Below are 15,372 nucleotides of genomic sequence, written 5' to 3'. Positions count from 1 at the left end.
AAAAAAGAAAAAAAAAAAAATGCTTTGGCACTAAATTTGTCATCTCCTATTACAGTAAGTAAATCACTACATGTAAATGCTCACCAGATGAATAGCCTGTCATTAGTTCAGAGCAGTTTAACATCAAGATCTAAGAGTAAATCTATTATAGCCAAATTCTTTACATTATTGATATCTGGCTAATGTTCTGTGTTAGAAGAACAAAACTAATCATTAGTAATCTTATACCAGATCATCAATTTATAATAGTGAAAAACTGAAAATGAATACTGTATTTACTTTTAAAAATGCATTACTGAAAGTTATATTTTAATAATATGATATAAGCATGTTCTTATATTTAAGTAAAGAAAGTAGAGAGACAAAGCAGAATGATCCTAAGGTGAAAATATATATATATATATATGGCTGGGCATGGTGGTTCATGCCTGTAATCCTAACACTTTGGAAGGCTGAGGTGGGATGATCTCTTGAGCCCAGGAGGTGCAGGTTGCAGTGAGCCCATATTGTACCACTGCACCCCAGTCTGGGCAACAGAGCAAGACTGTGTTTCCAAAAATAAAGGGGTGGGGGAGAACCCCTGGAAATACATCAAAATGGTAGAATTAATGATGGTTTCTGATCAGTGGGATTATACATCTTCACACTTTTTAACTGCAAAAACAGCACATACTGAATGCAGAATATCTGAAAGACAGAAGCATAAAGAAAAAAATAAAAACTACTATATGTACATTATCAAGTCTGGAATGAGAGCATGTTAGACATGCTATTATTGCTACCTGCTTTTTAAAGTACAGGTAAGTTTTATGTTTTTCTTTACACTTTTCCACTCTCTAAATCTTTTATAGTAAATATATAAAATCTTCTTTTCATAATCAGAAACAAAATGCTATGTATTCTTAAAAATTAGAACTATAAATGTATGAGATATATATGTCTCCAAGACAATTTAGACTCTCTTGACCTTTTCTACCCTTTAAGATTTAACACTGACCAGAGTGTCTGGAGACCTCATCAAAGCTCTCAGTTTCTTCTTCCTTTCCTTTGGACACTATATATATATACAAACAATTTTTTGTCTTGCATTGGAAATAAACAATTTTTTAAATTTAATTTAATTTTTTTTTTTTTTTGAGAGAAAGTCTCGCTCTGTTGCCCAGGCTGAAGTGCAGTGGCTTGATCTCAGCTCATCACAACCTCTGCCTCCCTGGTTCAAGCACTTCTCCTGCCTCAGCCTCCTGAGTAGCTGGGACTACAGGCACGTGCCACTACACCTGGCTAATTTTTTTTTTTTTTTTGTATTTTTAGTAGAGACAGGGTTTCACTGTGTTAGCCAGGATGGTCGCAATCTCCTGACCTTATGATCCACTCACATCCTGGGATTACAGGCATGAGCCACTGTGCCCAGCCTAACAATTTTATAAGAAATAGAGGTGGGGGCTGGGTGCAGTGGCTCACACCTGTAATCCAAGGTGGGCATCACCTGAGCTCGGGAGTTTTTTTGACCAACATGGTGAAACCCCATCTTTATTTAAAAAAAAAAAAAAAGAAAGAAAAAAAGAAATAGAGGTGGGGTCAGGCTGGTGTCTCTCTCTCTCTGGTAGAGCTGGGGTTTCGGGGTTTCTCCATGTTGCCCAGGCTGGTCTTGAACTCCTGGCCTCAGCTATCCTCCCATCTCAGCCTCCCAAAGTGCTGGAATTACAAGCATGAACCACCATGCCTGGCCCCTTTAGAACTTGAGCAACAGTGTGGTAAAATAGATAGGACCTTGGGAGATATGGGTTCTAGTCCCAGTTGTGCCTCTAAATAGCTGTGTGATCCTAAGTCCTTAATCCCTCTCAGTCTCAGTTTCCCCATGTGTAAAATGAGTGGGGGTGGACAGATAATTTCTAAGGTACTTTTCAGCTCCAATATTCAAGGTCTGACATCTGGCTTTCAGGAAGCATTTTCCTCCAGAGAACCTGTTATAGTAGTCCACCAGATGGCACTCTAACACCACATTTCGAATATATATGAATTAATGTTTTTTATTACTGCCACATTATTCCTAAATTACCATCGGAAGACAACCCTACCAAATGGCTTCTTGAAAAACCATGATTTGGCCTTCATTAGAGCTATTTCCATAGTGAAGCTGATTATCATGAACTCCCTTGTGTTAAATAAATGCAGACTCTTAATAAATATACATACTTGTGGAAAATCTTAAAAGTGCCATGACATGAAAATGTCAAGGTATCTACTGTGAAATTTTCAGAACCCTACTTTTTTCCATACCATCATGGAATAGATGAAAAAAATATCAAATATCCCATTTCATACATATCATTTATAGTATACAGTTTCACAGAATATTGAGAAGGGACCTTAATGTTTAGGTGAAAAGGTAAACTCAAACTTTTAAACTTTTTAGGGTTTTTTTTTTTTTTTCTGAGACGGAATCTCACTCTGATGCCCAGGCTGGAGTAGAGCAGCATGATCTAGGCTCACTGCAACCTCTGCCTCCTGGGTTCAAACAAGTCTCCTGCTTCAGCCTTCCAAGTAGCTAGAACTACAGGCGCATGCCACCACGCCCAGCTAATTTTTGTAGTTTTAGTAGAGACAGGGTTCATCATGATGGTCAGCTGACCTCAATCTCCTGGCCTACGGGCTTTTTAAAGACAGTCTTGCTGTGTCACCCAAGCTGGATTGCAGTGGCACAATCATAGCTCACTGCAGACTTGAACTCCTGAGTACAAGTGTCCCTCCTGCCTCAGCCTCCTGAGTGGCTGGAACTGCAGGTGCATGCCACCATGCCCAGCTCTCCCAAATATAACTTTTATATTCTTAGAAAGTAAACCAATATACAACATGGGTAAAGCAGTACATTTTGAGGTACAGTTTCTTAAAGTTTATATTTTTCAAACATCCTAATCATTTTTCATAAGATTTGTTCAAAACCAAAATACCAGAATTTAGATCTACAATTATGATCCACTTGAAGTCAGAAGAGTGTTCTTAACCCACGAAAGGCAGAAATAGTAAAGCACATTCCACTCCTGTCCTAAGTGTGGATCTTTTAAAAAATGGCTTTTTAAGCATGTTTTATGTATTTTATTTAATGATTAAAGAATATATTCGGCTACCTCCACCTTTAATGTAGCCAGTACACTCAAGCCATTTCTGTATAGACTGATAATTGTATGAATACGGACTGGAGATAGCATTTGCTTCACAGTATTATTGTTGATTCAAAGTTTCAAACAGACTGCTGCCATTATGAGGACATGGAAAGTTTTATCTATATTTTGTCTAAGCCAGAGTTCAATTAATATGCCAATTGCCCTGAGAAAATAGAGAGGCTATGAAGGCAGGTAAATTAATTTCCTGTCCATTCATAAAGGACCCTGGCATTCAAACACTTGAGACACTTGATCGTCATCTGTCTTATCTTTTTCTAAGCACAAAAACAAACCTAAGCACAGAAACAAATCTTTTGCTTAAAATGGGTAGAACCCCAAGTAAATTTACACTGAAGATAAAATTAAAGAAAGAACTTGTTTCCTTGAGTGAATGAAGGAATGGGTAAAGAAAAAAAAAAGAAAGAAAGAACTTGTTAATCAAGATGAATATTTAGTTCAGTATTAAGATTTCGGCTGGGCACAGTAGCTCACGCCTATAATCCCAGCACTTTGGAAGGCTGAGGTGGGTATATCACTTGAACCCAGGAGTTCAAGACCCGCCTGGGCATGCTGAAAACCTGTCTCCACACACAAAAAAAATTAGCTGGGTGTGGTATCACATGCCTGTAGTTCCAGCTACTTGGGAGGCTGAGGCTGGAGAATCACTTGAACCTGGGAGGCAGAGGTTGCGGTGAGCCAAGATCGTCCCATTGCACTCCAGCTTGGGTAACGAGTGAAACTCTGTCTCAAAAAAAGGATGGCCAAGCTCCATGGCTCACCCTTGTAATCCCAGCGCTTTTCGAGGCCAAGGTGGGCAGATCATGGAGTCAAGAAATCGAGACCATCCTGGCCAACATGGTGAAACCCCATCTCTACCAAAAATATAAAAATTAGCTGGGCATGGTGGCACACGCCCATAGTCCCAGCTACTTGGGAGGCTGAAGCAGGAGAATCACTTGAACCTGGGAGGCAGAGGTTGCAGTGAGCAGAGATTGCACCACTGCACTCCAGCCTGGGCAACAGAGCGAGACTCTGTCTCAAAAAAAAAGGATTTCAGATGCATAAAGTGAGTAAACAAGGCAGGGAAAAGTAAGATGTCTTTGGCGTCATACTGATATAATAACATATATGGACAGACATATAATTCTCCCACAGTTTTAAAATACTTGCATATATATAATTTGCATCTTTCTTTTGCTGGGACTTTTTTTTTTTAACCATTTAAAACTGTACTGTGTGTCTATCCAAGCTCAAAAGCAGAAAATGGGAGCCTTCTCAAATATACTTACTTTTAGCATAATGTCTAAAGTAGTGCCATCACCATGCTTCAAAACAGTCAAATAGACCTACAAGAGAATACAGGGACAAAAAAGAAGTTATTTGATTAAATGTACCTTGTTTCAAATATTCTAATGCTAAGAAAAGACAGAAAGCAAGTAAAAAATATTATAAATATTGGCCAGCTATGGTGGTTCACGCTTGTAATCCTTGCACTTTGGAAGACTGAAGATGTCAGATCACCTGAGGTGAGGAATTCAAGGCCAGCCTGACCAACATGGCGAAACCCTGTCTCTACTAAAAATACATAAATTAGCCAGGCGTGGTAGCAGGTGCCTGTAATCCCAGCTACTCAAGAGGCTGAGGCAGGGAGAACTGCTTGTACCCAGGAGGTGGAGGCTGCAGTGAGCGATCATCTCACCACTGTCTCTAACCTGGGTGACAAAATGAGACTCTGTCTCAAAAAAAAAAACCTAAGTATTATAAATGTGGATGTTACAAACAAACTGTAGTAAGGAGCTAGCAGTCCTGTGAGGAACCACAAAGGTAAATGTCATGTCGTACCAGCAAGCAGCTCTCAGGGGAATGTGCACAGCTCTTCACCTTTCAGCACTGCAATGCTGATTGAGAAACTGTAAACAAATAAGAAGCTGGCTATAAACCACCTAAATGATATATATTAAAATCGTCAGATATGGTTGTGGATCAGTTCTTAGGTTAGTTTTGGCTGCTAAAAAAAGTTCCATGCTTCACAGAATGATGTCGTTACTTATAAGTCAAGGGAATTTATTATGGAAACCTACAGGACTCCTCAGATCAGCGGAGAGAATCTGTTTTCCTTCCACGTGGTCCTTAAACCGTCGACGGGCTTCTTCTAACGTTGCCTTATGTCCTGCTTTTCCTAGTTTTCCCAGAACCAAGCCCCTCAAGAGTGCATCTAGATGACCTGATTTGAGAAGTAAAAGAGACATAAGACTAGTTAAAAAGCCTATTTTTATAAATTTGCCACCTTGATACCTTATAATTGTGCTAGACCAATTCTATGGTCTTGAACAAACACACTCAATTACCTTACACCTGGGAAAATACTTGTTTTACATTTATCAAATCAGAAGAATGAAATACTAAACAGACTAGACAAGCAAAGTAGCTGACTTTACAGTCACATATGCCAACTATCTGAATTTACTAAATGTTTACTCAGTCTAGTTCACTACTCTGCTAAGGATTACGTGTGAAAAGGACAGGCTTACATCATGCAGTTTTGACGCAAGGTTCAGAGAATGATCACATATGGAACTAGTATACTCTATGTATAATAAATTGAAATCTTAGATTTTAAAAATGAAAATCTGATGGGTACATTCTTCCAAAGACACACAAATAGCCAATAAGCACATAAAAATGTTTAACATCATCAGTCATTAGGAAAATGCAAATCAAAACCCACAATGAGATATCAATTCATACCCACTATGATGGCTATAATAAAAAGGATAATAGCAAGTGTTGGCAAGGATGTGGAGAAACTGGAACCTTCAAACACTGCTGGTGGGAATACAATATGGTGTAGCTACTTAGAAAATTAGTCTGGCGGCCAGGCACAGTAGGCTGTAATCCCAGCACTTTGGGAGGCCGAGGTGGGCAGATCGCCTGAGGTTGAGAGTTCGGCACTAGCCCGACCAACATGGAGAAACCCCATTTCTATTAAAAATACAAAAAAATTAGCTGGGTATGGTGGCATATGCCTGTAATCCCAGCTACTCAGGACACTGAGGCAGGAGAATCACTTGAACCTGGGAGGTGGAAGCTGCAGCGAGCTGAGATCACACCACTGCACTCCAGCCTAGGCAACAAGAGCAAAACTCCATCTCAAAAAAAGAAATCAGTCTGGCAGTCCCTCAAAAGGTTAAATATACAGTTATGGCCGGCACAGTAGCTCATGTCTCTAATCCCAGCACTTTGGGAGGCCAAGGCAAGACAGGAGTTCAAAACCAGTGTGGGCAACATAGCAGGACCCTGTTTCTACAAAAAAAAAACTTAAAAATTGGACCAGGCATGGTGGCTTATACCTGTAATCCCACCACTTTGGGAGGCCGAGGTGGGCAGATCACAAGGTCAGGAGTTCGAGAGCAGCCTGGCCAACGTGGTGAAACCCCGTCTCTACTAAAAATACAAAAAATTAGCTGGGTATGGTGGCAGGCACCTGTAATCACAGCTCCTCCGGAAGCTGAGGCAGGAAAATCGCTTGAACCGGGAGATAGAGGTTGCAGTGTGCCGAGACCGTACCACTGCACTCCAGCCCTGGGCAACAGAGTGAGACTCCATGTCAAAAAAAAAAAAAACTTAAAAATTAACCAGGCACGGTGGCATGTGTCTGTAGGCCCAGTTACATAGGAGGCTGGGGAGGTAGGAGTGCTTGAGCACTGGAGGTTGAGGCTGCAAGGAGGTTGAAACTGCAGTGAGCTATGATCACACTATTGTACTCCAGCCTGGGCACAGAGCAAGACCCTAAGACACTGTCTCTCTTTTTTTCTTGAGACAAGGTCTTGCTCTGTCGCCCAGGATGGAGTGCAGTGGCACAATCTCGGCTCACTGCAGCCTCCGCCTCCCAGGTTCAAGCAATTCTCCACCTCAGCTTCCCAAGTAGCTGGGATTATAGGGGTACACCACCATGCCCGGCTAATTTTTGCATTTTTAGTAGAGACAGGGTTTTGCCATGTTGGCCAGGCTGGTCTTGAACTCCTGAACTCAGGTGATCCACCCACCTTAGCCTCCCAAAGCGCTGGGATTATAGGCGTGAGCCACCATGCCCAGCTGACCTTAAAAAAGAAACAAAAAGAAGGCCGGGCGCAGTGGCTCACACCTGTAATCCCAGCACTTTAGGAGGCTGAGGCAGGCAGATCACGAGGTCAGAAGATCGAGACCATCCTGGCCAACATGGTGAAACCCCCATCTCAACTAAAACACAAAAAATTAGCTGGGTGTGGTGGCAGGTGCCTACAGTCCCAGCTACTCGGGAGGCTGAGGCAGAACCCGGGAGGCAGAGTTACCACTGAGCTGAGATTTCGCCACTACACTCCAGCCTGGTGAAAGAATGAGACTCCTTCTCAATTAAAAAAAAAAAAAAGAAAAAAAACATAGAGTCATCATATGACTCAGCAATTTCACTCTTAGGTATATATCCAAAACAAATGAAAGCATATGTCTAAACAAAAACTTGTATATAAATGTGCATAGCAGACTTCATAATAGCCAAAAAGTGGGACCAGTCCACATGTCCATCAACTAGTGGATAAACAAAATGTGCTATATAGCTATACAATGGAATATTATTCACCTATAAAAAGGAATGAAGGACTGATATGTTCTACAACATAGATGAAACTTGAAAATATGCTAAGTGAAAGCAGCAAATATAAAAGGTCAAGTATTTTATGAATCCATCTATATGAAATGTTCAGAATAGGCAAACTTGGGAAACAGAAAGTAAATTTGTGGTTGCCAGGAAATGGAGAGTGACTGCCAGTGAGTACAAGCCTTTTTTGGGGGAAAGGGGATGAATGGGGAGGGTAAAGAAATTATTCTGGAATTACAGAGGTGATGGTTGCACAATCTTGTAAACATACTAACAAATACTGAATTGTATACTTTAAAAGGGTGAATTTTATGGCATATGAATTATATCTCAAAAACAGTTAACATCCAGGCAATAAATGATTGAGAAGAAAAAGTTAACAGCACACAAATCTGATGAATTGCAGCAATACAATGGACAAATAAAATGTAGTATATTCGTATGATGAAATACTACTCAGCAATAAAAAGTAATGAATAACCTGGCTATATCTCAGAAACACTATGCTGAGTGAGAAAGGCCAGGTATAAGAACAGAACACACATATGATTCTACTTATATAAAATAGAAGAGATAAATATTATTCTAGGGTGGAAGAAATCAGAATAGCATGTGCCTGTGTGGGGTGGGCAGGGGAGGCCCAAGTGGCAGGGACCAATTAGGAAGGAGCCTCAGGCAGCTTTCTGGGTGATGGAAATGTGGTATATGTTTGCTGAAAGTCATGGAACTGTAACATTTAGATTATGCATTTTTCTATATTTAGATCATAATTTAACCAAAAATAATTTTAAGAAAACCATCAGAAATCAATAGATAATACAACTACACACTATTGTGATGATTCTTTTTTTTTTTTTGAGACGGAGTTTCGCTCTTGTTACCCAGGCTGGAGTGCAATGGCGCGATCTCGGCTCACCGCAACCTCCGCCTCCTGGGTTCAGGCAATTCTCCTGCCCCAGCCCCCTGAGTAGCTGGGATTACAGGCACGCGCCACCATGCCCAGCTAATTTTTTGTATTTTTAGTAGAGACGGGGTTTCACCATGTTGACCAGGATGGTCTCGATCTCTTGACCTCGTGATCCACCCGCCTCGGCCTCCCACAGTGCTGGGATTACAGGCTTGAGCCACCGCACCCGGCCAATGATTCTTATAAGAAGTAATTTATAATTCTGGCTCTGGTACTAACATGCTGTGTGATACAAGGCAACATTTTATTATTTTGCCATGTTTCATGCTCTCATCTGTATAGCTAAGAAACTGAAGGCATTCTCCCTATATTGTAAAGATAGTTTTGAAGTCATAAAGTGTCATGTTATCATCATGAAAGAAAAGGGCAACATCCACTAATTTACCTGGATCTGTGTCCATGTACTTCCTCCTATCTTGTCACACCATTCATCTGTGCTCCTATCTAAAGCCAACTCCTTAACTTCTGCACTGGATCTCAACTCCTCTTGATTATTCAGCTGTCACTATAGCGATAACCCCTCTCCCTCACATGAATTTTTCCATTACTACTGCATTATGTTCAAATAGAAGCAGAAAAATGTAATATAAAATCTCCCAACTTAAAAGTTCTTTCCTTTGCCCCACTTCTGTCTACCCCTTTTCTCTGATCTTCTCAGCAAAAGTCTCCATATCCTCTCCTCCCATTCTAGAAAACCTGCTCCAAAAGTGAAGAATTCACTATTGTTCCCCACTACTCCACAAAACTTGTTAAATGCAATAATAAATTAGCCTTCATCATTCTGTTTGACTTAGTGTAGCATCCGACACAGCTGATCACATTCCCTCTGCCTTCATCTAGTGTTTCTTTAAATTCTGGGATACCTTCTCTCTCTCGGCTCTCCTTCCATCTCACTAGCTAGTCTGTCTCATTTGCTGATTCTTCCTCTTCTACACAATCTCTAAATTCTGAACTCCGACTCTTCACTTATACTCAGTCCCTAGTTGATCTCATCAAGTTTTGTTTTGTTTTTTTAAAGACATGAGGTCTCACTACATTACCTATGCTGGTCTTGAACTCCAGGACTCAAGCAATTCTCCTGCCTCAGCCTCCTGAGTAGCTGGATTACAGGTGTGAGCTACCATGCATGACATGATTCCCACCACCCCCTACTTTTTTTTTTTTTTTTTTTCAGATGGAGTCTCACTCTGTTGCCCAGGCTGGAATGCAATGGTGTGATTGCACACTGCAACCTCTGCCTCCCAGTTTAAGTGAGTCTCCTGCCTCAGCCTCCCGAGTAGCTGGGACTACAGGCGTGCCCCACCAAGGCCAGCTAATTTTGTATTTTTAGTAGAGATGGGGTTTCACCATGTTGGCCAGGCTGGTATCAAGCTCCTGACCTCAGGTGATCCACCCACCTGAGCCTCCCAAAGTAAGCCACCATGCCTGGCCCCTGGTTCCCTTTTACATCCAAATATGCTTCTATGCCAGGCACAGTGCCTCATAGCTATAATCCCAGCACTTTGGGATGCTGAAGTGGGAGAATTTCTTGAGCCTAGGAGTTCAAGACCAGCCTAGACAACATAGTGAGATCCAGTCTCTACAAAAAAACATAGCTGGGTATGGTGCATGCCTGTAGTCCCAAATACTCAGAAGGCTGAGGTGGAAGGATAGCTTAAGCCCAGGATTTTGAGGCTGCAGTGAGGTATGATTGTACCACTGCACTCCAGCCTAGGTAACAGAGCGAGACTCTGTGTCTTTAAAGAAAAATACGTTTCTACAGCAGTCTTCCCTATCCCTGTACAGGACAACTTCATTCTTCCAGTTCTGCAGGCCAAAATTTCATGACATTTTCTTTCCACCACAAAGTCCATCCTTCACCAAATAATTTCAGTTCCACCTTAAACATATACAGAGCTTACAACCTGTAAGTGCTAGTTGCAACCAGCATCAACTGGATTGCTGAAACAGCCTTCTGAATGGTCTCCTTTGCTTCCTCTCGTTTTCTTTTAGTCTGTTCTTCAGAAAGCCAAGTAAATCAAATCATGTTCCCCTGCCCAAAACTCTCTAATTAGCATGTCATATCACTAAAGGTAAAAGTCAAAAAACTTCTCACTGTAGCCCACAGGTTCTATAGGATCTGAACTATCTTCCTTTCCCCCTCATTTACTCCTGTCCTGACCTCAGCAGTTTTCTTCTTATTCTTTGAATACCCTAAGCATGCTCCCAATATCACCTTATTAGACAGTTTCCCCACACACTTTCTATAAAATAGTGGCCTAGCATTCCCCTTTTTTTTTTTTTCCCCCAAGATGGGGTTTCACCATGATGGCCAGGCTGGTCTTGAACTCCTGACCTCAGGTGATCCACCTACCTCAGCCTCCCAAAGTGCTACGATTATAGGCGTGAGCCACCACTCCTGGCCAGCACTCCTTATTACCTGATGCCTTTATTTTTCTTAATGATACTTCCTGCCACCTAGACCATTATATATTTAATTGTTTGCTAGCTCTCCTATTAGAATGTAAGCCATATAAGACAATATTTGGGTTGCTGCTGTATCACCAGCTCTTAGAATAGTATATGGTATTTACTAGCTATATAAATACTTGTTGAATCAATGAAGAAAAGACACAGAAGCTGGGCCAATACCAGCACTTTGAGCGGTGGAGATGGGCATATCACTTGAGGCCAGGAGTTCAAGACTAGCCTGGCCAACATGGCAAAACCCCGTCTCTACTAAAAATACAAAAATTAGCCAGGTGTGGTGGTATGCACCTGTAATCCCAGCTACTCGAGATGCTGAGGCAGGAGAACTGCTTGAACCCTGGAGGCAGAGGTTGCAGTGAGCCTGAGATGGCGCCACTGCATTCCAGCCTGGATGACAAGAGCAAAACTCCGTTTCAAAAAAAAAAGACAAGACATAGAGTTCTAGGTATTGCTACTATTTTTATTACAAAAGACACCCAGATCAAGACTGGTCAGGAGGAAACACCACCTTTAGTTATTAGCAGATGACAGAAAATAATGATATGTAAAGCCTTTAAACCATCATTCCCAATATTTAAATGAGAGCAAAGAGTAAATATATGCTTATAGAAATAATCACAGAGCAGAGAACACATGTAGAAAGCAAATAATTACCTTAATTCAGAAAGCTGACCCCTGTGTCTCTCAGCACCTTTACAAGTTATACATAAAGGTACCTGGTATTTATACTAATAAATAAAACTTGGGAGGCCGAGGTGGGGCAGACCACCTGAGGTCAGGAGTTCAAGACCAGCCTGACCAACATGGAGAAACCCCCATCTCTACTAAAAATACAAAATTAGCTGGGCATGGTGGTGCATGCCTGTAATCCCAGCTACTCAGGAGGCTGAGGCAGGAGAATCACTTGAACCGGGAAGGTAGAGGTTGCAGTGAGCCAAGATCATGCCATTACACTCCAGCCTGGACAACAAGAGTGAAATTCTGTCTTAAATAAATAAATAAATAAACATAAAATTCCCTTTAGCTTTTCTTGGGTATAAACAGGCCTTTGGAATTCTGCAAAAGACTTTTATTTCCACCATGTACACAAATTATATTCAGTAACGAACATACATAACCACTACTGTTTCTATGTTGGTGACCCATGTAACTTCACCAACCAACTTAAAAGACTTAAGTCTTAATTTATGGCTTACTGATTATACAATAACATCCAGTAGATACAAAGATGATATTAATTATATTGTTAACCACATAAAAAGGTACCAACTTCTGCCTAATTCTTTCTTCATTTAGTATATTCATTACCTTCTCCAGGTTTGGGGTCCCAGCCCAGTCTCTCCCCTATAGGTGAAAAGACATCTTTCACAAACTCCTGGATTTCCTCATAGAAGTCTGTGTGGGACAAGAGAGTTGAGAGAATCCCCAGGTTACAGCTCAGGTCGCTCCATACAGTATAATTGGGCTCATTCACAAAAGCCTCCATGACTTTTAGAACCTCTACAGTGCTAATGATTCCAGCTCGAGCCTGGGATAGGAAAAAACATAAATTAACCTAGTCTTCAAACAAAACAAAAAAACATTAAGCATGCATTTTTGGCATTATTTACTGCTAGCAATTTCTTTGGTTTAAGGAAATGGGACTGTATAAGCTCAGAACACTGTTAGAATAAAAATCCTATTCAAACATTTCTTCTTTACTCCTTTGCTATTTCTTTTTTTTTTTTTTACAGAAAAAATAGAATGAATCATTTGCTATTTATACAAGAACTACTTTAAAAAACTGCAAAAATAGTTTGAGCTTTGGTTATTGACAGAGGTTCTTTCAAAGCCGGACCTGCAAACTGTGTCAACTTAAGCCTCTCCTTTACTCATTTCTAAAAGAACATAAACTAGAAGGCACTACAAATTCAAAGTCCTTTCAGAACTAACAGAGTTAGGAAAAAGAACTTCTGTTACAGCAGCCAACTGCACAAACAGCTCACTCTCCTGGGACAGGTCTCTCAGCAATTAGATCAGCAGATGTGAGGTTTTGTGCATCAATGCTAATCTGTGTTTATACAAAGGCGGAATACAAAACCAATGAATGCAGAGGGGAAGAAAAATTTCCAGTCCAACTTAAAGGAATACTAGGAGGAATATGACAATTTTATCACAAAGACATCTGAAAATTACCTAACCTATGCTGAAGTCATAAAGAAAATAATACTAATTGCTGCTTTAAATCCTTTCTGGAAGAAAGCCAAATATAAATATAATTCTAAAGCTAATGGGATATAATTTGAAATAAGAACACAATGTTTAAAAATTCTAGTTTTCCCAGCAAAGTACAACCACTATTTAGAAAAACATAAAATCACTCTGTATTAATTATTTTAAAAACATATTAGTAGGGAAATTTCTTCAAGGCTCATATTTATTTCTACTGAAAAGAAAGGAATTTTTGCCTTACAAGGGATAGTTTAATTAAGACTTGCAGAAAGCTGGCTTAGGAGTAGTGCAATGGGATTTAAATTATATAGCCTTAATCTTGTCATATTAATTAAAAATTAGTCATTTGCTATAGTCCCAAAGGTGTTTTTAACCTTCACAAAGACCCATATTCTTCTAATTATGTTTCAGACACTCCAGGAAAAACACAATCTTTTAATCAACAAAATCCATCATATTACTTAAGTCACAGATGCTCACCAAGGAGAAGAGGTCATTCTGTAATCCAAGTCGATCCACAGGGGGCAGAGAAAGGTCACGAATGCCTGGTAATAAACTTTCCAACATGGCAGAGCTGTACTGGGTCCGATAAAACCCAACTGTTCCTAAGTTTAACTGCAAAGATATCCAGTAAGTACCATTAAACAGCTCCATTAATTTTAAAAATCAACCTTTTGTATGTTTAAAAGGAGTTCTGGTTTTAGATATATCTGGATAAAAAACAATTAAAACCATCTATGCCAACTAATGGAGTAAAACAAGACAACACATAAAGATAGGATGAACACACAGACAAAAGAAAAGGGAAACTTGAAATTGTGGGGACCAACGTGAGGAACAGTAGAAAGAACATGGAGTGACAAAATAATGTGGATAAATTTTTATTTCTAACATCAGTTTTAGGTTTACAGAAAATACTTAATATATATGAAAACACTGGGACAGTGGAATCTCTGAAAGATTAGGCCTTTATAAACATTGATCTATTAAGCCCAGAGACTCAACAGAATAACAGTTTTCAGATCCCAATTTTAAATAATTACATGGTAAAAGGCAATTTCATAAGATTTTTGGAGTGAGGTAATTACTGACTGCATTATTCTCTCTCTCTCTTTTTTTTTTTTTTTTTTTTTTTTTTTGAGATGGAGTCTCACTCTGTCGCCCAGGCTGGAGGACAGTGGCGTGATCTCAGCTTATTGCAACCTCCACCTCCCAAGTTCAAATGATTCTCCTGCCTCAGCCTCCCAAGTAGCTGGGATTATAGGCACCCGCCACCACACCCAGCTAATTTTTGTATTTTCAGTAGCAACAGGGTTTCACCATGTTGGCCAGGTTGGTCTCGAACTCCTGACCTCAAGTAATCTACCTGTCTCAGCCTCCCAAAGTGTTGGGATTACCAACACTTTGTGCCTGGCAACTGCATTACTCTCTACAGGCTATTTACCAATAGCCAAAAATATTTTTGAGAACATTTATATTCAAAATAGTTTAATGGTAAAACAATAAGATACAAGTATTTTACTCTTTATATATAAATATTTTAAAAACCACTCCTACAATTTTAATGCAACTATCACCTTACTGATTCCCTTTACTTAACCTAATCAAAATTGTAGTGTACATACAACTTATTTCTCATTTATAAGAAATTTTTCATATTGCTACAACATAATCTTCCAGATTATAATTTCAAATGGTAATATAATATTCGAGTAAGTATATTTTAAATGTATATTTAAAAAATTTTAAAAAGCCAGACATGGTGGCTCATGCCTACAATTCCAACTACTCCAGAGCCTGAGGTGGGAGGAACACATGAGCCTAGGAGTTTGATCATTTTCTTTTTTTGTTTTTTTTGTTTGTTTTTGAGCCTAGGAGTTTGAATCCAGCCTAAGCAACATAGATAAACCCCCATCTCCAAAAAA

The 15,372-nt window shown here is 39.9% G+C and overlaps 1 protein-coding gene across 2 annotated transcripts in view; it reads right to left on the bottom strand.

The window, feature by feature from the left end:
• The window catches only part of NPEPPS (aminopeptidase puromycin sensitive), a 103,680-nt gene that overhangs the window by 5,712 nt on the left and 82,596 nt on the right, over positions 1 to 15,372 (bottom strand). For both annotated transcript variants that reach the window (XM_032279827.1, XM_032279828.1), the window contains 4 exons: positions 13,928 to 14,062; positions 12,545 to 12,764; positions 5,246 to 5,388; positions 4,454 to 4,510 (listed from right to left, as the gene is read on the bottom strand). In XM_032279827.1, coding sequence (XP_032135718.1) covers positions 4,454 to 4,510; positions 5,246 to 5,388; positions 12,545 to 12,764; positions 13,928 to 14,062 — 555 coding nt within the window. The remainder of the gene's footprint in view (positions 1 to 4,453; positions 4,511 to 5,245; positions 5,389 to 12,544; positions 12,765 to 13,927; positions 14,063 to 15,372) is intronic.

The sequence above is a fragment of the Sapajus apella genome, unplaced genomic scaffold (genome assembly GCF_009761245.1).
Source record: "Sapajus apella isolate SASKATOON/1434 unplaced genomic scaffold, GSC_monkey_1.0 scaffold12, whole genome shotgun sequence".
NCBI classification, from domain to species: domain Eukaryota; kingdom Metazoa; phylum Chordata; class Mammalia; order Primates; family Cebidae; genus Sapajus; species Sapajus apella.
Note: the sequence above shows the minus strand (reverse complement) of the source record. Positions and strands in the feature narration are given on the sequence as shown.